The sequence below is a fragment of the Camponotus floridanus genome, unplaced genomic scaffold (assembly GCF_003227725.1).
Source record: "Camponotus floridanus strain SB8 unplaced genomic scaffold, Cflo_v7.5 scaffold8, whole genome shotgun sequence".
In the NCBI taxonomy this organism is placed as follows: Eukaryota; Metazoa; Arthropoda; class Insecta; order Hymenoptera; family Formicidae; genus Camponotus; species Camponotus floridanus.
In genome coordinates, this window is record NW_020229849.1 from 2,556,917 (window position 1) to 2,578,593 (window position 21,677).

General features: G+C 38.0%; 6 protein-coding genes and 1 long non-coding RNA gene across 8 annotated transcripts in view; 3 read left to right on the forward strand and 4 right to left on the reverse strand.

The window, feature by feature from the left end:
* Positions 1 to 6,485: 6,485 nt before the first annotated feature.
* On the forward strand, positions 6,486 to 8,315 carry LOC105255449 (tetratricopeptide repeat protein 36). The gene is made up of 3 exons (XM_011264743.3): positions 6,486 to 6,629; positions 7,195 to 7,392; positions 7,479 to 8,315. Exons 1-3 carry the CDS (start codon positions 6,539 to 6,541, stop codon positions 7,727 to 7,729), a joined length of 540 nt encoding a protein of 179 aa, XP_011263045.1. The 5' UTR covers positions 6,486 to 6,538; the 3' UTR covers positions 7,730 to 8,315.
* LOC105255448 (translocation protein SEC62) lies at positions 7,777 to 10,520 on the reverse strand. Its single transcript, XM_011264742.3, has 5 exons — positions 10,177 to 10,520; positions 9,499 to 9,936; positions 9,069 to 9,416; positions 8,858 to 8,958; positions 7,777 to 8,771 (listed from the first exon to the last, which is right to left on the reverse strand). Exons 1-5 carry the CDS (start codon positions 10,210 to 10,212, stop codon positions 8,597 to 8,599), a joined length of 1,098 nt encoding a protein of 365 aa, XP_011263044.1. The 5' UTR covers positions 10,213 to 10,520; the 3' UTR covers positions 7,777 to 8,596.
* Positions 10,521 to 11,874: 1,354 nt separating this feature from the next.
* On the forward strand, positions 11,875 to 15,772 carry LOC105255450 (suppressor of fused homolog). Its single transcript, XM_011264744.3, has 7 exons — positions 11,875 to 12,056; positions 12,663 to 12,755; positions 14,009 to 14,315; positions 14,483 to 14,718; positions 14,808 to 15,035; positions 15,106 to 15,313; positions 15,445 to 15,772. The coding sequence occupies exons 1-7, from the start codon at positions 11,875 to 11,877 to the stop codon at positions 15,508 to 15,510; spliced, it is 1,320 nt and encodes a 439-aa protein (XP_011263046.1). The 3' UTR covers positions 15,511 to 15,772.
* Positions 12,598 to 14,050, reverse strand: LOC112639633. Its single transcript, XR_003123598.1, has 3 exons — positions 13,961 to 14,050; positions 13,792 to 13,854; positions 12,598 to 12,773 (listed from the first exon to the last, which is right to left on the reverse strand). It is a non-coding gene; the product is annotated as an uncharacterized LOC112639633 (long non-coding RNA).
* Positions 15,773 to 16,108: 336 nt separating the features above from the next.
* LOC112639632 lies at positions 16,109 to 17,901 on the reverse strand. 2 transcript variants are annotated; one of them, XM_025414259.1, is made up of 3 exons: positions 17,558 to 17,901; positions 17,128 to 17,310; positions 16,109 to 16,279 (listed from the first exon to the last, which is right to left on the reverse strand). In XM_025414259.1, the coding sequence occupies exons 1-3, from the start codon at positions 17,717 to 17,719 to the stop codon at positions 16,109 to 16,111; spliced, it is 516 nt and encodes a 171-aa protein (XP_025270044.1). In that variant the 5' UTR covers positions 17,720 to 17,901. The 2 variants fall into 2 exon arrangements, 1 of the variants encoding a protein (XP_025270044.1); XR_003123597.1 differs by lacking the exons at positions 17,128 to 17,310; positions 17,558 to 17,901 and adding an exon at positions 16,714 to 16,944 and having other exon boundaries at positions 16,149 to 16,279.
* LOC105249607 (protein neuralized) overlaps positions 16,243 to 21,677 on the forward strand; it is a 61,316-nt gene continuing 55,881 nt past the window's right edge. Inside the window, exon 1 of the mRNA XM_025414257.1 lies at positions 16,243 to 16,508. Within this exon, the coding sequence (XP_025270042.1) occupies positions 16,442 to 16,508 (67 nt within the window). The 5' untranslated portion in view covers positions 16,243 to 16,441. The remainder of the gene's footprint in view (positions 16,509 to 21,677) is intronic.
* Positions 17,930 to 19,934, reverse strand: LOC105255451. The gene is made up of 4 exons (XM_011264745.3): positions 19,614 to 19,934; positions 18,724 to 18,900; positions 18,486 to 18,600; positions 17,930 to 18,391 (listed from the first exon to the last, which is right to left on the reverse strand). The coding sequence occupies exons 1-4, from the start codon at positions 19,675 to 19,677 to the stop codon at positions 18,280 to 18,282; spliced, it is 468 nt and encodes a 155-aa protein (XP_011263047.1). The 5' UTR covers positions 19,678 to 19,934; the 3' UTR covers positions 17,930 to 18,279.

The window sequence follows — 21,677 nt, forward strand, 5'->3', positions numbered from 1 at the left end:
AGAGGATCGATTATACCGATAAATCAACGCGCATGCATTTGCAAGGAAATTATTTTATTTTAAAACAAAGAATATAATAATATAATAATAAAATAATAAATTTATAAATAATATAATAATAAATATAATAATAAAATAATAAATTTATAAATAATAAATTATAAATAATACAATAATAAAATATAATAATAAAATTTAAGTATCTCTTGCATTCCGTTATAAAAAAATTGAAGATTCGAAGTTAATCGAGGAGAGATACAGAGTCTTCGTAAAGAATATCGGAATAACGATACTCCTTTCAGAGTGTCGCTCGGAGTGGTGACGTCTGGCCACACCCGGCCACTTTCTCCGCCAAAGTCATTCCTATAAGTTACTACCCTTAATGACGCAAGCTGCCCACGCGATCTAGCGTGTGGTGTCGCGGCGCGCTTTCATTCTGGACGAGATAAAAACGAAAAGTAGAGCGCAAGAAATAGCAATTATACTCGCCTGTGGGCAGGTAGCGGATTATCCGATCGACCCTGACCGGATTTCGATAGTTAATTCCGAAGGCACCGCGAAATCTTTGTCCCTAAAAGTACTCGAAGTACACATTTCGCGGAAGAGATTAGATTCTCAGAAACTCAACATTATCTTGTGCAATATTTGATATAAATAATGCATATAATAAAAAATATTTAATTGACTTTCTAATTTATATTACTTATTCTAATCAAAAAAATTTATGAAAATATTATTTGTGCATAAATTATATATATTTGACGTAAGGGGAGAGATATTTTTTATTTGGAAATTTATCAAAAGCAGCATACATTAAAAATGAACACCTCTAAATAATTTTAAAACGCGAAATTTTTATGGCCAGGTGCGATGTCACGTTGGCGAAAAATTTCCGACTGGAAGAAATCGTCGGGCGTCTCTGCTTCATTCGGTCGTGCGAAATTCCTTCCTGCGTTTTAGAGGAACCCTAAAATTGCGCCGCGCCGAATCCCTGGCGTTCCTCTCTCTCTCTTCCAAAATAACCGGAGAAAAAGGGAGACGGAGAGAAGCGGAGCTGCTTGTAACCGGTTTCGACTAAAGCTAAATAAAGGCATGCGAGGGGAGGACACGGTCGTGTCGATAATTACGCTCTTGAAAAAGTTCGCTCGCAAATTTTGATCGCGTTATCACCGTTGCTCGAAAATTTAACGCTACTCCCGTTATTTCGGCAACGCCTGCTGCTCACAAATTAAATATGTGAATATATTAACGGCTGAAACGCGCGCGTCTCGAGACCAAGTGCCGCTAGTTTGGAGCGTGTATAATTAGAAAACGTAATCGTATAAAAGAAATTTGAAATTCCGAGGAAGACGGCCTCGTTATATAATTTTACAGCTGGAGAGATCGTAGCCCGCGAGCAGCAACGATGTTGGAGAACGAACGAAGAAAGGAACTGCCCCTTGGGCGCATCCTTCCTCTCTCGTAACTTAACCCTTTGATTTTCCTTCCCCCTTTCCATCTGCACAAGCCACGGAGTTCGATGGAGCGTCGATAAATCGAGGCTTCCATCGCGGATTCATTTGAATATAAATCCGACTGTCTGCGCACGCTGCAGGAGATGCTTTCCTCCGCGGGATCGGGAAAGAACGATAGAGGGACGGACGAAGGGGAGGCGAAAGGGAAAGTCCTTTTTTTCGTCCTGTTGGGCGAACCGCAAACCGACCGCGACGGTTGGTCGTGCGAGAGAAGACCCGATTTTTAGCGGTCTTATTTTTGGTGGACTCTCTCGTCGCCTTTTCGCCTCCTCTTCCCTTCGACGATTTTAATGCCCTCGCAAAGTCTACGGGTCCGGCGATTTCTTCTCGAGTCCTGACGAAAATCCTCGTTGACGATTTCGTGCGCGCACAACCGCATCCTCATTTGAAATTCCATCGGTTCCCCCGAGGATGTACGAGATCGCAGCAGCGGGATGCATCTACCTTGCATAGGATGCAGCTGCGTCGTGTAATGATCTCGTAAAATTCCGAACCGATCGTCCGCCCTTGGAAAATTTTCTCTTCTTCATTGAATAATATTAAACTGAAATGAAATGACACTCGATAAAAGTTGGAAGAATATTTGCCTACATTGAGAAAAATCGTTTGATTGTACCAACAAGACGTATATGATTGAAGGGATTTTGGTTAAATTAAACAAGAATTTCTAGTTATCATGATAAGACTCGATTTTTTTATAACTAGAACATTTAATAGATTTTACTATAAGGATTTGATTAGTATTCCTGGTTGGATCTATAAAATTTCTTGTTACATTAATTTTTTTGCTCGTCACTCTTAACTTAACTCGTATTCAATATTTGTCATGAAATATATATAAAGAACTAGTATTAACATTAAATCCAAAGTATATTTTTTTTTCTCTTACGAGCAGTAATGCCAGAAAGAAGATGCTAGCTCTCTGATTGTGGGTCTTTGAGCTGCATCCTCTTCTTGCATCACTGTTTATCAGTTTAATTTCTAACAAACTAAATTTAAAATAATTTATTCAATAATCTAGATTGAATTTATGCAATAACCTTGTTAGAATTCAGAATATTAAGTAGATTTTTGAGATTAGATGGAAAAAATTTTAGACGACTTGATGTTGGCGAGTTTAGTATTATTAACTAGAAAATTTGATAAATTTAACAGGAAAAAATTAATCAGATTCATCTGATAATTCCTACAAGAATTCTGGTTCGTCCATTTTCCAACAAACATACTGGTTGAATCTATCAAAATTCTAATTAATGCAACCAGATTTTTTTCTCAGTGCACTGTTTATCAGTTTAATTTCTAACAAACTGAATTTAAAATAATTTATTCAATAATCTTGATTGAATTTATGCAATAATCGTGTTTATTTAATTATATAAGAAAATTTGGTAAATTTAACAGGAAGAAATTAATCAGAATCATCTGGTAATTCCTACAAGAATTCTGGTTCATCCATTTTCCAATAGACATACTTTTTAAATCTACCAGAAATCTAATTAATGCCAGATCGAACCAGATTATTTTATTAGTGCACTGTTTATCAGTTTAATTTCTAACAAACTGAATTTAAAATAATTTATTCAATAATCTTGATTGAATTTATGCAATAACCTTGTTAGAATTCAGAATATTAAGTAGATTTTTGAGATTAGATGGAAAAAATTTTAGACGACTTGATGTTGGCGAGTTTAGTATTATTAACTAGAAAATTTGATAAATTTAACAGGAAAAAATTAATCAGATTCATCTGATAATTCCTACAAGAATTCTGGTTCGTCCATTTTCCAACAAACATACTGGTTGAATCTATCAAAATTCTAATTAATGCAACCAGATTTTTTTCTCAGTGCACTGTTTATCAGTTTAATTTCTAACAAACTGAATTTAAAATAATTTATTCAATAATCTTGATTGAATTTATGCAATAATCGTGTTCATTTAATTATATAAGAAAATTTGGTAAATTTAACAGGAAGAAATTAATCAGAATCATCTGGTAATTCCTACAAGAATTCTGGTTCATCCATTTTCCAATAGACATACTTTTTAAATCTACCAGAAATCTAATTAATGCCAGATCGAACCAGATTATTTTATTAGTGCACTGTTTATCAGTTTAATTTCTAACAAACTGAATTTAAAATAATTTATTCAATAATCTTGATTGAATTTATGCAATAATCGTGTTGGAATTTAGAATATTAAACAGACTTTTGAGATTAGAGATGGACAAAATTTTAGACGACTTGGTACTGGCGAGTTTAATATTATTAATCAGAAAATTTGATAAATTTAACAGGAAGAAATTAATCAGATTCATCTGGTAATTCCTACAAGAATTCTGGTTCGTCCATTTTCCAACAAACATACTGGTTGAATCTACCAGAATTCTAATTAATGCAACTAGATTTTTCTAGAAAGCAACTATTTTTTTCTCAGTGATAATTATCGTCACTTTTCAGAGGCTGACTGACTGTTAATCGGTACTGAATTGTCAAGTGAACGCTTCGGGGAGAAAACAATCGCGCTATAGAAAAAAAAAGCGACGTGTAAAAGTCTTGGGAGGAGAATAACGATCGTAATAATTTTACCGTATTAATCTCGACCGCAATTTGTACCGTGGCCGACGCGCGGCCGCTATTTAATCCCCGAGCGTGATTTTCGCCAGAAATAAAGCAAAGCATACACCGCCGTGTGTTTCACATCCGTCGATACACGGAGAACGGCGCGCATTATTCAAGAAACTTTTCTTAGACCGGCCAAGGCCGAAAGCTCGCCGCCGGAGTCGTATCGGGGAAGTCGACGAGAGGAAGGCGTGTACCGCGCGCGCACGAAAGGGCCGGGGCTTCTTCTTACGATCATAAATATCGCGCATAAATATTGCGTATAGCGCGATCTGCTCCATAAATTCGACGCCACCATTTGCCAACCAAAAAAAAAAACAGAAAAGAAAAAAGCGCGCCGTAATTAACCGCCACGTTGTTCCAATTTGCATTATTACCGTCCTTGGGTGCTTCTTCAAAGATCCTTAATTTTATCCAAACAAACTCTCCGACCGAGAAGCCGATTAACTCTTTACTCTTTCGCGTCTCCATTCGACGCCGATATTGATTCGTACAATCGGTGGGACAACAAAATTGACGCGGTACCATCGGTTTTATCGAAACGGGATGTCAGAGATACGCGGGAGAGAAATACCCGTGCGCGCGAATGTAAAATCGCAAGGGGCCCCCCGCCCGCTCCCCGCGCGTCTACGTGCGCTCACGACGGACTAACGATATTTATTATACGTCGGCAATGAATTATGGGCCGTTAAGTTCGCCGTCGTGATGGGGCCCCTTCGGCCCCGTCTCGAGAGCGAGACGCGAGCATCGCCACCGCGCCCGCGCGCCCGCAGGAAAAACGCGGGACGGGGCCCCGCGCTCACGTATACCTCGTGTATAGCCCGCGAAATGAAATATTTATTCCATTACGACACGCCAGTATTGTAATACGTTTGAACCGCGTTGCATTTTTGCGACCCCGCCTTCCGCGGGGTTATCGCGATGCGTCTCGGCCTCGCGCTCCGAGGAGAGATCCTCCGTCCGCTATAATGTTGTCATTTTCCTATGCCCGCGTCGGGTGTCTTTAACTTATACGGAATTCATTTTCAAACTTTTATTATTCCTTGTCATTATATTTTTTCACGAAAGGGAGAAAAGTACATCGAATTGCGATTTTATCGTACGTTACATTTAATCCTTTGGATGTATAGCTTTAGTAAAGATTTGCAAAAATTCAAGAAAATTGATTCGAAAATTGGTCATTTTAAATCGAGTCGTAAAGTGTACTCTCAAGATTTTTCTAAAAAATAAAAAGAAAAATTTAATTTAAAATAAAGGAAATATATGTCATAAAAAAAAGTGTACTCTCAAGATTTTTCTAAAAAATAAAAATAAAAATTTAATTTAAAATAAAGGAAATATGTCATAAAAAAATATAAAAGATTTCAAAAACCGCTTATATGTATTAATTAAATCCATCTAGATTTCTAAAATTATTTTCAAAGAATCAAAAAATCATGCGTAAAAAGAAAAAAAATGCACTGATAATTGCACAGATTCAGATCCTGAATCGCGATTTATCGTCGAATATCGAGGAGGAAGGCGATCGTCTTCGCCGAATCAGAAACCGCTGTTTCAGATACCGCTTTCACGGAGAAGATCCCTCGTCGCGGCGTTTCCTGGGTTCGCTTTGCTCGTGGGAAAGCACGCTGAGGCCGTTTAACAGTCCCCGATAACGGTAACGGCACTATATAAAGTCGTGGCGCTCCTGGGGAGAGTCGCGGGGAATCGCGAAAAATCGCGCGTTTACATCTGTAATAATGCCAAGGAAACGGGTTTAACGCATGTGGATTATTCGAGTCCTCATAGCAATTTTCGTCGAAAAACCGGCTTCGTCCTTCCTGCGACGGGTTCTTGTCGAATTACGAAAGAAATAATCCGCTGGACATTAAACATAACGCGCGTTTACTGTTACGACAGTTTACAAGATTTATGATAATTTGCGTTCAACTACTTCGTTTCAGGTATCTGGTTACATATTTTACGAGGAATTCCCAAAATTAATGACCCTACGAATTTCCTTTTGTTTCTCCTTGCTTCATTATTGACATTCTTTGCGTAAATTGAGCCAAACATTAATTTATAATTATGAGCTGGTAGTTTTGTTTCTTTAGCGACGCGGTTATTAAACATGAATAATATCTTGATATAGCTAAAGATTGATCGATGTTCGATATTTAATAACGTATTAATTAATCTTTGCGTTACACAAGACTTGCGCGATCGATCAAATGTAATCAAGAATAGCGTATTCGTATGTAAAATACTATTTTTGCTACCGATCTGAATAACACGTCAGCTGGCTGGCATTCTCAGATATCAGTCTATTAGTTCATGACGCAATGCTTAATTAATTCATGATAAATAGAAACAAGTTTCCGTCGATCACGGTGAAAACGGTGGAAGAATTCAGTCGACATCATGGAGAATCTGAGCGAAGGCGACAAAGCTGTCTTGAGCACAATCTTCGATCCGCTTCAACTTGGTCTGCCTGATTTTTCAAAAGAAGATGGTACGTGACGATACATACACATAAAGTACAATTATAACATCTACATTACAATATTCAGTATAATAAAAATTTCATAGTTTTGAATATAATAATAAATTTAATGTCGTCAATTCACATTCGCAATCAATTAAAAAATATATCTAAAAATCTCTTAAAATTTCAGATATATAATAACGCTTTATAATTTTGTCACTTCGCTGCGTTTGTCAAAATTGAAATTCTTAATGACGGCGCAAAATCATGGTTTGTCGCACTAGTTAGTCTCGATTCGAAACCGCAAGCTTGGATCGTTCGAAAAATTTGCAAGGGCTTAAAGTCCGCGGGTAACCGCACAGACTTTGTCTGGCGCAGAGGTGTGTCTCAGGTTCTCACGCGAGGCACTTAGATCGTCATGAATATGTAAAAAAACCGCGCGATGCAATAACAAGTAAATTTTCTTATTATTATACAGCTGTCAAGGTTTTGCGCGCTACGCATGTCGATGTTGTCCCTCAATTTTTTACGAACTACGCAGCAAAAAGTATATTAATATAAAAATATTTTTGTTCTCAATATTCTCGAGAAGATACGACGGATATTCTCGAGGAGAATCATCTAGAATCGCACGTGTCGGAAATCGTGAAGAAGGCGATAATCTGCGCGGAAGCGAAGAATTTCGACGAGTCGTTTCGTCTCTTTGACGAAGCTTTGAAGCAAGCACCCGCATCACCGTCAATTCTAAACGACAGAGCACAAGCGTTACGTTTGGCGAATCGAGACAAAGGTACATATTTCAAAGATATATTACGACGTAAAATAAAGTTTCATATGCATGCAAGACGAAATTCAATTATCGCATTCCGTTGTTAGAAGCTTTGAAGGACCTGCATCTGGCGGTAGAGTTGAGCCAAGGCAAAGGAAGAGCGGGCATTCAGGCGCTTTGTCAACGTGGCGCTCTTTATCGGTGGCTGGAGCAGGACGATGAGGCCAAAAAAGACTTTGTACGCGCGGCCAAGGCTGGCTCGAGCTTCGCTAAATCGCAGTTGATCGCTCTGAATCCTTATGCGGCCATGTGCAACGCGATGCTGCGCGAGATCACTTCCAAGGCCAACCGCACTTAATCTAATCCATGGGATCGCATTTCTTGAAACAATGATCATTTAATAGATAACGCTTTATTTTTTCTTTATTTCGATATAGATAAACTCACGACTGGTAGATCTATATGTATAGATCCTGATATAATGATATAATCGCAAAGTATAATCATAATAATAACAATGATATTAGAAATTTCGCATAAAAATATAAATCCATCCATCTGTATCAAACCGGGAATATATTTCTTTGTAAAATTTGGGTTTCATTTCTGCTAAAAAGGAACTCGCGCTAAATCGACAAACGACGAAGAAAACATCAAGTTCTGTGTACCCGTAAAGATTCCTTCTCTTCCAGCTAATCATTATTCTCCCCGGATTCGAAATGATTTACATCAAACGGGAGAGAAATTAGTTAACTAGGTGCGAAATTAATTAACTATGTTAACTGTCGGTAGACATGGATCGCGTTGAGAGATTGAAGACTTGGAACAATACTCATAATTTATTCAACGGAAACTGAGAGAGATATACGCTCGATAACGCAATCATACGCCTAATAATAATTCTTTCGTATTACACATATAGAATAAAATGTCTTATCACACGTTTTCTAAAGTGTAGTATTTTACAATCACACCAGTTATTGGAAATTCATTTCTCATGCAAAAATCACAAGCGGTTTTTGCTCATTCGATCTTGATCGTATGTAAATGCAACAAAGTTTGGAGAATCTGCTATGATCGGTTTTTTCAAATCCGTGCATTCATTTAGTCTGATGGTCGGATTAACGCATAGCAAGCATTTCGATTTCAACGATGATTAATGCAAAATTATACTAGCTTTTTGTTCCAGAAAACATGAAGCTATCTATTGCCCGGCCTATCCGTCTTAAACCATAACAAAATCTCGACCTGTATTAGATTTCTCACTCTCCGAGCCTTCCTCGCTGCCATCCTCTCCCTCGGCGGAATCAGACGAAACTTTCTTTTCTTCACTGGGCGAAGGTAACTCCTCGATTCGCTCATCTTCCTTAGGCGGTTCCGTCGTATTAGATATCTCTTCTCTGAAAAGAAATTAATAATAAATTAATAATGTTAGAGATATACATTTCATATACATGTCCAATTAATTATGACTCGCGAGACTTACGAATGAAGTAATGGCGCATCCTCAGAGTCAGAATCCTTTTCCTTCTTTCTTTTCTTTTTACTACTTTTCTTATCGTTATCAGATGGACCATAATATTCGTACTGAAATATTTTCGTGTTATTAATTTATATATATTATGACAATATATAATTATATTATTTATGCATTATAATATATTTATATGATTATATTACGTCAATAAACTATTAACCTGATACAATGGCCAGAAGGACGCGAAGAAGCCAACATCGGCCGTCAAGTTAGGTAGTAGCCACAGATGACATCGACCTAATGTGGGAACCCACAGAAGACAAAATACAATCATTCTGATAATAGCCAATGCTAATATGAATACGAGGAATCCCGCGGCGGCGACACTTAGGTAATATACGCCATGACGGATAGTTAATGGCCACAATGGGAAGAGACAGACCCCTATCGCACCTAAGACTACCAATGTGCCAAAAAACCAATAATACACAGGAATTGGCTCGTATATCCACACATATGCATCGTTACAATCCACAAAGTACTGATCCAAGTGCATTTCTAATCTTACCTGCAAGCAAACATTTATTATTCTTGATCGAAAAGAAAAGAGGAAAAGATTATATTTAAGCTATACGAGTAAACTTTCGTACTTTGGGTTTTTTCTTATGTTCTTTTCGTTCCTCGGCTTTCTCTTCGCTTTTCTCATCCTTTGCCGCAACCATATCTTTGTTCTCCTTCGGATCTTCCTTTTCAGGTTTCTTGTCGTCTTTAGTCTTCTTTTTAATACCCCTCATTTTATTGAGTTCCTCCTCCGAAATCACTACTTTCTTGGCTCTGTGAAAGAACTTGTGCCTCAACATCAGGTCCAAGAACTGGGAAACCTGCTCGCGATTCTCAAACACTGTGCTCCAGGGTGAATTTTCCAATAAAGCATCGATCGCGCGCGACCCAGTAAAGTACTCGACATTGTGAGCCCTATCGAACTTGGTCTTCTTCGACGGTACGTTGCTGCGTATCCACTTCGCCACCGCATACTCCTCCTTGGATGGCTTGTCTTGGGCAACCTTTGTGTCCAAACTGGCCACTTCCTGTCGCAAACAATAACATCCGTTAGATTGCCGACCCAGAAACTGGGACGAGAGGAGGACGTCGAATTCGCGATTTCCCACAATCTTTTCATCTACAGCATTCGCACGCGCTCTACGTCATCGAAATCGACGAATCGTCGTCGGCGCCGACACGTTTCAAGAGACCGCGCTACGTGTCCGCGTATGTCACCCGCGCGAGAAATGACGTTCGCGATCACCCGGCCCATATGCGATCCTTACATCTTTTCGCTTCCTGTTTTTCCTGCGCTCCGCCATGCCGCCGTGAATTTTGCGTCACGCTTGCGCGCACAGATCCGCTGCTCACGCTGCCGGCCGCCGAAGCTGCTGCGAACTGACCTCGAACAGGCATATGCGAACTGCGCGTCTCTCCGACTCCGAGCTGCTCCGTGCGAGCACCGTTCGCGGAAACGATCCTCACGAAACGCCGCTGGCGTCTACCTCGCTCCACCTCTTCTCCTTCCCTCGCTCGAGATGTTGCGAGACCTTCCTCAGACGCGACCTAACGTTTACTCGCGGATCGCGGATTCGTACACGAATAGGATGAGAAGATGAGATGGTGGTGGCGCGTCGAGAACCGGTGGCGCATCTCGAAAGCTCCTCCTCGAGTGTACGTATGTGGCAAACGTCATGTGGCAATGGGACCTTGAGGATAATTGGCGCTGATATTGTTGACAACTGTATGAGCGCGTAAATCATTATTTTCGCTGTTACTCACTTTTATTCACTCGCTTTATTATCTCATCCTTTTTCCTATTATACTTTCTTATTTACTATTTGATATTCCATACTCTACATTTGCAGCAACTGGTATCCTATCGTGAACAATTTCTTTTGTGTTTTCTATCAAAATTCCTCATTTTTTTATTATATTCTTAAACATTTTTTATTGATTAATTTTATTTTATTTATAATTTTTATATATATTATTTATATTTTATATATATTATTATTTTTATTATTATATATTTATATTTTTATTAAATTTGCGTACAAGAGTTGCTATTACAAAACTTGACAGCAAATTGGCGGCAAAAAGGGAGCAAAGCTTGCTCTAATATGTTTGACATCAAATTGTCGGCAAAAATAAAGCAAGATCTAACGGCAAATTGACGACAAATTGTAAGCAAACTTTGCTGACATAATCTGACAGCAAATTGTCAGCAAAAACCGACCAAGATCTGCGCAGGGAGTTTAATGTTAAATTTAAATGCTTTCGGAATGTCAAGGTTTGCTCACAAATTTGCTGACAATTTGTCTTCAATATTGTCAACAAGTTTTGCTCGGATTTTGCTACCAATTTGCTACAAAGTTGATGCCAATTTGCTGCCAAGTTTTGATCAATTTGTCGTCAATTTGCTGGCAATTTGCGCGCAAATTGTTTATTGGGTACATGGTACATCCCATACAGCATAGAATATTGCAGCAATATTATTAATATTGATGTAACATTGCAATAACATTGCAATATTGCTGCAATTTTCTGTGCTGTGTGAGATATATTAATATTATTTTCATCAACCTAAAAACAAGTTATTAATATTCATTAAAATTTAAGACAAGAAAAAGAGCGATGTTGACATATTTATTCCTATATTAATTGGATCAAACATTAATTTGTGCTCTAATTTTTTCACCATCAGCTCCGTAATTTGCATCCAAATTGAATTCCGTTCCATCGTGGCTAAATATGGCGGAGCCAATCACGGGGCTCGATCGACTAGTAACTTGGTGATTTTTACCAGCTGCAGAGGCGCTTCGTGCCTCCTGTGCTCGCTGTCCCATCTTACGCTTATGTAATCCTCGTCAGAGACGGTCGCGCTTTTGTCTTGTCAGTGTGGCTGATGTCGGTGAACATCTCGTGCGTGTCCATTCCGAGTAAACAAAGCGCGTAGTAGGCGCGTGTATCTCGCCGGGTTTATGTACAACACGAACATGCGCGAGTGCGAGGAGTTTACGAGGAGTTTCCCACCGGGTCAGCCGGTCCAGGCCCCGCTGCCGCCGCCGCGAGCTCCGGGTCTGGACGCTCTGTACAGCCTCTGCCGACAGATCTATCCGGAGCAGATTAATCCCTTAACGGTCACGGCAATCGTCAAATATTGGTAAGCAAGCAACGACGACGCCACGCGAAAAACTAGTCCAGAGTCCCTCCCTCCTGGTCTGTAAAAAAAAAAATTGTATTTTTTTGTAAAGCGCCCCGACACCTGTAGCGACTGATGAACTGGTGTCCCTGCCAGGTAGTCGTAAACGATCGATGACTTTGTATGTACGTGTCATGCCTTGTCGAAATTGATTTTTCTCAGCGATTACTCAATTTAATCTCTCTCACAATCTTCACTTGTAAATATTATTTTTTTCAAAATTATTTTTAATTAATTTATTTTCATTGATTTTCATCTTGTTTTATTTAATTCTTATACATGTTTTTGGCTTTGTTATTGTGTACGTTAATGTTATTTTTCTGATTGCTCGATGATATATTCATATTTGCCGCGAATTTTATTTAATCAATTTTTATCAAGTTTTAATGTTGAAATCGATATAGACAAAAGTATGAGATACGCCTCTTGACAAAGTGCTCGTAGAAACTCGTTTTTTCCATTCCTCCCTCGCGAGAAACATCGATTACATGGACTATATTTAGCCCCCTCTTTTACCGGATATCCTGTGTCAGCTGATTCGAATTTTCTATGTATTTTTCCCTTTAGGCTAGGCGGGCCTGATGCTCTCGACTACATTAGCATGTACGCAAATCCAGGATGTTCCGAGCTCGGAGTACCTCCTCATTGGCACTATGTCAGGTAAAAGGATCATCACGTCTGTCAAATTATTTACATAATCCCATGAAAACCATGAAATTAGTCTCAAACTCGAAAAGTTGAAGCTATTTATTATTCTAATGTTATTCAAAGTTGAGTCAACTTAAGAGGTCGTTCATATTTTTTCAAGATCAAATATATTATTTAAAATGTTTATTAAATAAAGTTTAAGATCCGCGTATATTCGTTTTAATTTAATTGGAATGCAAACTTTCTTTGTGACAGATCTATGAATTACACAGAGAAAAATATCATTCTACTGTCAAGAAAAGCGATTATTTAGTTTATTTTTCTTTTTTAAGTAATACTTTTCTTCAGCAAAGAATATATTCTTCATAATAATCTTCAAATATACTCATCACAAGTGTTAGAAAATCTCATTATCATGTACTCAAAAGAGGAATTTATTTTCTCTTCAAGAATGTTGTAAAGTTGTATCAAAGAAAAATCAAACTTACTTTACGTCAACTCTTGTAGTAAGCAAACCAAATTTTTGTTTTAATTTAATATTCTTGACTAAAATCCTGCACTTACTAAAATTCAGAATATATTCAATTAAATTTAATGCTTGTGATGAACTTATGATATATTTGCGGATATACAAACTTACGATATACTTAAAATAAATAATATTTACTTGAATACAGTATACATTTTTCTCTATGTACGCAGGCGATATATTTCTCTCGGACATTTTATTGGAATCTGTGTACCGAATGACGAATGACCTTCCGCCAAAGAGTGCCGACTCTTTTTTTTCTCTCTCTGCACCGGGACGACCCTTGCTTCTTCAGTTTCAAACAGCTGTCCCAATACTGCTCCGCGTTTCTCTCTCTCTCTCTCCCTCCCTCTTTCAGAGAGAGGGAGAGAGAGAAAGAGGAATGAGGGACGGAGCTTGTAGGGCGCAGGAGGAACAAAGTCGTTTAAAGCACGGGAGTCGGAAATAGAAGCGCCGGACTTTCCCTTTTTCGTCTGCGCCGTCTAATTATACATCGCCATTGACCGAATGTCTACGTACTTTTTGCGGGATACAGCTGAGAGCCGCCCTTGCTTTTTCTCCCTCGTGCCACCCGTATTACTTCTGAAATCATCGCTATTTAACTTAACGTAATTTTTTCCTCTTTCTGAATGAAATTCAGAGATTATATTTGACACGACTTCTCTCTCTTTGAACATAGGATATTTACCTTTTTATCGTTCTCGCATCCCATGTTCTTCTTTGTATGTAAATACAGCTTAGGATTGTCCGATCTACACGGCGATGGTCGGTTGCATCCCAAACGTGGCCCAGGTCGTCCCAGCGGATTCGGATTCGAGTTAACTTTCCGGCTCGTCCGCGAAAGGGGCGAGATGACGCCGCCCACATGGCCGGCGAATGTGATGCAGCAATTGGCCAAATATGTTTTCAATTCCGGGAACACGCTGATGCCGGGTGACCACGTTTCTTGGCACGCTCCGTTGGACGGCGGAAACGGCCGTATCACTCAGATCTTGATGGGACAGGACTCGCAACTACCAACGATTTCGACACCCCACGGTGACGTACGTACAAAAAGCCTGAATTAGCATACTCGTAAGTAGGGCGATTTTCAGTTTCTCTAAAATAGAAACATTGCATATCCGAGAAGCAAAATCCGTGATCCGATTATCATTAAGTTGCACGGAATAATGTTTTAGGTATTAAAGATAAGATTCTCTTATTGTTGTAGGTTTCATTTGTTCAAATAGTCGGCGTCACTTCCGAGGAATTGCAGGCGGCTCAACATTGGAACGGCCCAGGTGTCGTCAATTTGTTAAAAAGCGCCCGGGATTGCGGTCCATGGTTACTCACGAATATGAGAAGATTACATTCCGCTATGGAGGATGATCCTTCCATAGCGGAGAAAATACAGTGCGGCATCGAGAGAGACGGATCAAACACGAGCGGTGTGTCCGCTAAATGTTGGTGAGTTTAACAACGACTGATAGGATTGGGAAACAGTTTGAGAATTTCGATTTTAATTTATTGGAATTAAAAGTTGTGTATTTATGCAGGTGGGTACAAATAACAAATGATAAAAGCGCAGAGAGATATAGGGAGAGAAGAAACGATTCCGATGACGACGAGGAGGAGGACGTGAAACCGATTGTAAAAACGGAAAGGCTTTCGCCATGCGAGCAGCAAGACGCCAATGTCTCCAACGAGAATTGTATTAGAGTTCTGTCCGGATTACACCTAACGTTCAACCTCGAAGCTGGCTCGTTACTGCCGCTAGCGATAAAGTTAGTCATAACAGAGCAGAGTTCGCCTCGACGGCAACGTTCGATGAATAATGCATAATTTTCATTACAGAGGCCGTGTGATGCACGGGAGGCACTTTACGTTTAAATCTATACTTTCTCATACGGCTATCACGATAGTCGCGCCATCAGTCACAGGTACCTTCGTGTCCAAGGACAGACCATACGTCGTTCAAGGTCCATGGCTGCAAGTGCTTCTCTCAGAAGAGCTATCCGAAAGGATGGCCGAAGAATTTCAAATTTTAAACACACCTGATAAGGTAATAACAAGCAAAATTGCACATGATGACATGTGGCGTATCCTGATCCGGAAAATAGGCGTACCTTGATCCCAAAATAACTTCTGACTCTAATTTGATGCCAATATTTATCGATATATATCTTATTACAGATTCAATTGCCAAAGACGTTTTCTTGGCCGGAACATAATTTAGTTATCACCATCATCAACGATTAAAGCTGTGCGTCAGTGCGATTTATACATCACCTTTCATATCGTTTCATGCATATTTAAGTTAAAGACAACGCAATAAAAGTATTGTCGAACGCAATCTTGTTGCAGATCGAATCTTCTATTTATAACGACGATATTTTCCATGACTAGCTAGCATAAGATCTTGTAATTTATATGCCTTTTTTATATGTTTAAGAAAATCGATTGTTGTTCATCAACGTGTAAAAGCAGAGATTTGCGCGCGCGCAAGATATAATTTTTATAGTACAGAATTTTGTATTTTTCTACATAAGTTTCAACATCTCTCTTTTACAAGTTGATGCTTACATACATGTAAAAAAATGTTTACAACACTTGTCAAGTTGTTTAAACTTGATAATATTATATTATTTCACTACAGAACAACATGTAATAAGTGTTGTGAAATTTTTTTGCACGCACATATTTATAATAATGTATATATGATAAAATATAAATTATGTGCTATATTTTACAGCAAAGTTATATTTGATATACATGTCTTACACGTTGTTACGGACAATAAATGTTTATGTAAATACTTCGTAAAAATACCTCAAAACATACTTGAGAAAACTCTTAATTATCTTCTTTTACTGATCGATCGTCTGTTATTTCGTTGCCTTATCCTTCTGCCTGTCTTTCTTTCAGGAGGACATGCATCCTGCCCGTGACTCCTTATCGGCGGGTTATTGTTATTGCTAATCTGCGTCACGCTTCGTCCAAACACATTGAACAACTTGGTGTGGGGATTCTGAAATGTCGATATGACATTGAAATCAGTCTTATATGTCAACGTTCGAGTCACGAGACGTTAAGTACGAAGAATCATCGTCTCAATATATGAAATCATCGCGGTTTAAATCTCTTGACGTTTGAAGTAACCGAGTGCAAGTGTTATTTTACATACGATAGAATGGTCGCAGCGACACGATTATTCTATCTATATTCTAGTGATCTTCACGACGAATTATTTTCATTGGGTGAGTTTTGCATTTATATATAGTTTAAATAATCAACAAGAACGTTAAATCGTTTGCGACATTATTAAACAATTAAAAATTTTAATCAAACGTGACTCTCGTCGGATCAAAAACCAGATAAAGACGCAGACATGCGATTATGTGGATTTCAGGATATTTTAATTCACATAAAAATCAAGAAGGAATATTTTACGAAATAGTTTACCTGGTTTTTGCACCGCAATCTTCCACGTCACGTGACAATATTCCTCGCGAGAAACGCGCACGAATGGCTTAAAGATCCTGTGCTTCGTCGTACCTGACGATTCTAAAAAAGTAGTATCGTATTTGCCAAATGTCGTGCAAAAATAATGGAATGATCTGTCAAAACCGGATACCTGAGTAAGATTCTGTTTGCATTTAGAAAATACATAGGATTGTTATATATATATATTGGTTCCAATTGTTGAATAAAATATTTATTTTCGAGAATGATTATCTCGAATGTTTTTTTATACACTTTTATAAAATTCAAGGCCGATAAGCACAATTGTTTACTAATTCGTGAGCGACGGTTATCGGCGAGTTCTATCTATATTATTGACAGTAATAGTTATCGCGCGATACATGTGCTGTATACCCGCTTTAGAAGATCCGTAAACATCTTGACGGCTCCGATACATAAGACGACGACGATGCAGGCAGAGGCAAAGTCCTCGACATCGTTGCGACTGATGCTGCTAATGATGTTAACGATCCCACGGAAAACATTGGCAAATGTCTGCATCGCGTCGATGCATAAATCCCTCAGAAAGCAGATTACCTGAAAAATCTAATTTCTTGCCAACGGTTGTTCTCCGCGAAATTTTTTTCGAAAAGTTTATACCTCATTCATTTCATAATCATATTCGAAGTGAGTGGAAAAATGCGTTTTTAATTTTAATTACAAATTTCCTCGTTAGTTTTAATTTTGACTAGATAATTCGAAAACTGTCCTCCCCTCCGAGGATCTTATTTATTTATTTATTAAAATATTATTGTACATTTTAAACGTAAGCAAAATCCGTCACCTGAAATGTTATATTTATTATCACGAGTATTAGCTCAATTAGCCTCGCCAAGCAGTCGAGTACGATGATCAGGATTTGTTCGACGGTTTCCCAGAGCCAACAGAAGACTCGCCAGAAGGAATTCACAAATTGATCGGAGGCACTGGTTATCCAATTTTTCATGGTCGATCCTTATAATTAAAATTTACACCTTGTCGTAAAAATTTCGCGAACCGAATGTAAAGCATGTCGATTATCCAAAATTGAGGAAAAGAATCGATTAATTTCGACAAACGAAAAACGACAAAGATTTTCGTTAGCTGAAATTGCTCGCGTATTATTTACGTTCGCGACGAGGAAAAAGAAAAATGGAGAAAACAGAATATCCGTGTATGTGTTTAACAATTTAAAATATGCTTTATTGATATCAAGCTGTAATCGCAAAGCTAGTGATGGCTAGAATAAATGATGTGAATTACTGTTTAACGATAACAATATATCATATCTTAGCTTAATCGTAATCTGGCAGTATTCACTATATAGTCTGTTTTGTGTGTCCTAAGACTTAATGAAAGATCATCATAATTAATTATGGTCGTACATTGGTATAATCACTACAACATGCTGTACATTGTAATTTCTTGGAGCTGCTGTTCAATTTTTCTTATTTTTCTTATTCCGTCCGGATTGTTTCGTTCTTCGAGTGATGATTTTTCATTTTCGCAAACTTTTTCTCATTTAAATTACACAAATCCGAGAATCGGCAATATTAAGACAATCAGCGATGCGAAATTCCTCGACGACGCATTGCACGCGTCTGCGTCGCTGCAAGATTGCACGCACCCGCGAACGTACCTACGAAAAGCACGTACATCGACATTTAAAAAGAAAAATTTCGATCAGGCAATTTTTTAATTTTTAGTTTGTATCGAGCTGCTAGAAGTCTTACTTGTTGTCAAAGTAAAAACCACCGCAGTGGGACATTCTGATAATCTCGGAGTCCGTCGTCAAAGTTCCGCTGTCTAACGCGCAGCTTCTCACCATGAGAGATACACCGGATTCATCTGATACATTTATCGGATAATCGATTAAGATACAAGATTTCACGTATTTTTGGGTGCGAGGCTCATTCACTGAGTCTTGATCAATTATAAATATATGAAACGAAGTATTTCGCTTGTTATTACCGTATATGCCGGCAATCTTGATGCAGGCTGTGGCTGGAAAGAGGCCATCCCGGCCTTTTCGACCCCCCAGGCAGGGAGATTCTAAGAAAGCGAGGCTACCATTGTTGTGAAATGGGTCATCGCACGGTTTGTTATCACCATCGATCGAGACGCACTTGAAACAGTCGATGGCCCACCCTGCGAATGAGAGAAGTCGCGCTCGCTCTTCATCATGGGACGGAATCAGAAAAAAACGCGATAAATAAAATTGCCTAACATCTTTAGCAAATTTCTCGATTCGAGACACTATGTCATTCTACTTGGCTTGCGTTAGAAAAGTAAAGGAGTAAAAGCGTCAAGGATTTTTACGTCGTCTCCCGGCATCGCAAAAAAGATCTCGCAGCGATCGACAAGGTGTTTGAGAGCTCGAGCGGCGCCAGAGAGTTGCTATTTTTACACAAAAACGCGTGAACTATGCACGGCTCGTTCTCGCAGCTCAGCAGTTATTGATTTTACTCGCGCGAGATTCGCAGATACCTAGATAACACCTTAGCGAACGCAAATATATAATTGTTACATAACATATAACTAACGAGTGCGTTGCATGTAATTTGCATGTTAATTGCAATTTGTCATGTGATAATTATATAGCATGGTGACTCATCGATATCATAAAATTAAGCAAACACCCTTGACATTCTAAGACGCCAATGCATGTTATATTAATAATATTACATCTCTAAGTGAGAAATTATAACTAAAACACAAATTATATAACACACATGTTAGTTACATGTTGTGTTTTGGAATCATAGTTTTTTTCAATCTTCGCATTCGATAATCTTGATCTGATCTAGTCTGGATATCAAGAGAGACCGCATTTATTTTCGGAGTATAATTAATCTACCGACCTCTTTGGAAGAAGGCGAGGATGGTCAGCACGAGGCAAACGATCCAAGGATTCCCTAGGCTCATGCTTCGATCTAAGGCACTTGTTCCCGATAGAATCGCACTTGCGTTGTCGTCAGCTTTTACATTCCGGATGATACCGAACAGATACCACGCCGGCGATCATCTCAGTCGCGGATACGACGTTCTCCGACTTCGCCTATCGAGCGTCGCGATCGTCGGGGGGTAAGACAATCCATAGAGGACGTCGATGATCGTCTGGAGACCAGGCCTTCCCGATGACGCTCGTCGACGTAGTGTTTTGACGGCCGGTTACCAAGGTGACCCACCGGCTCGACGACCACGTACAGGCCCCAATCTCTTGCCTACGCAAAGATTTAAGGTGATCGATGACTTTGGACGACCTGACCGCTGAGGCGAACAATCAATAAGTCTTCATCCTTCGCCGTACAGCGATCGTACGAGGATAAAACCGCGAAACCGAGTTGGCCGCGAGCTTTATACGCGATTCTCTGAACGCTAGTCGCGTGATCCGGCATCGGGACACGCACGTGCGGACACGCGAATAGTGGGTGTAGTTAAGATTTATAACGGATGCGAGATCCGAAAATTATACTTGTGAGTGTACACTCGAACAGTCTTACGATTGTAACATGTGAGATCTTTTTTTCTGGTGTCTTCAAGATGTTCAGAGAGTATGAAGCCGTAGGTGGCATCGAATGCTTCCATTCTCCTTGGTAAGATCAATAATAAAATTAGATTTATGATAAGAATGCAGAAATTCTTGTTAGAATTAAGTTGTTTTATCAAACATGGTGCTAATTCATATATGTGATTAAACATTGGATGCATCGTTAAAAGTAGGAGATTATCTCTTCGCAAATTTTTATAAAGTAAATTAAATGTTATTGAAAAATTTAAATTAGTAAATATATTTATTGAACATAGACAAATCAAATACTAAGAAATATTTAAAGTCTACAAGATAAATATCAGAATAGATATCAACTTATAAAATGTATTAAAGAAATTATAAGCGTTTATCTATTTAGGAGCATTTTGCATTTGAATGATCTCTTGATTGCCTCAATTTGCATTTTTCAAAAAAAACCAATAGTAGATAATTAGCAACACAATTCAAGATAATATAATAATTTTCTGAGTAAAATCTAGTCTACTCTAACAATATGGAAAATTGATGATTTTTCTTGAAGAATATTAAAAATTAATCTCTTTTTTTGCATATATTTTTATTGATGTTTAAATAATACTGACGTACACTCTGTTTAAATTTTTAAATCTTGGATATTTAATTTTTATTCAATACGAATCTGCGAATAGCGTGTTCAATTTCGTGGAAAACCCTGACAAAAATAATAAATTGTCATTTACAAATTAGACATTTCAATTTTGCTGATTTTTTTTTCATTTTTTGAAGAGAAATATATAAAAATATTAATATACAAAAAATATATTAAATATATTAATATATAAATATATATTAATTTGTTTATTACATTAAATTAAATTTCTTAAATTAAATTTCAATTAAATTTAGTATCCCAAAAATATTTTACGGAATTTAAAATTTTAATTTTAGATCGAATCTTTTCATCTAAAACTAATTAAACGACGAGCAGCATGTCATAAATCGAATTATGCATTTTTAACACAATATTAAATCAATAAAAACATATGTGAAACGTCAAAAGAATTAATTTCTAATTTTCTTCAAAAAGAAAAATTCCTAAAAATCATCAATCTTGCATACACCGAAAAAATTGTATTTTTCATTTAAGAAGAATTCCCCTCTAAAGTTTTCCTCTAATCAAACATTCTAAAAAATTCAGAATATTCTTTAAAAAAGTCTCTTATTAAACTAACTTAGGTCTTTTATTAAAAACAAAAAATATATTCTAAAACATATTGGAGGAAAATCTCTTCTCATCTTTCAAATATATATTCGACGCATGTTTAGTGGGAGATGTTCTGCAATTTACTAAACTATAATGCGGAATGTAACGTTTCCGGTGTACTTATTAGAACACCCTGGACTCCCACGGAAC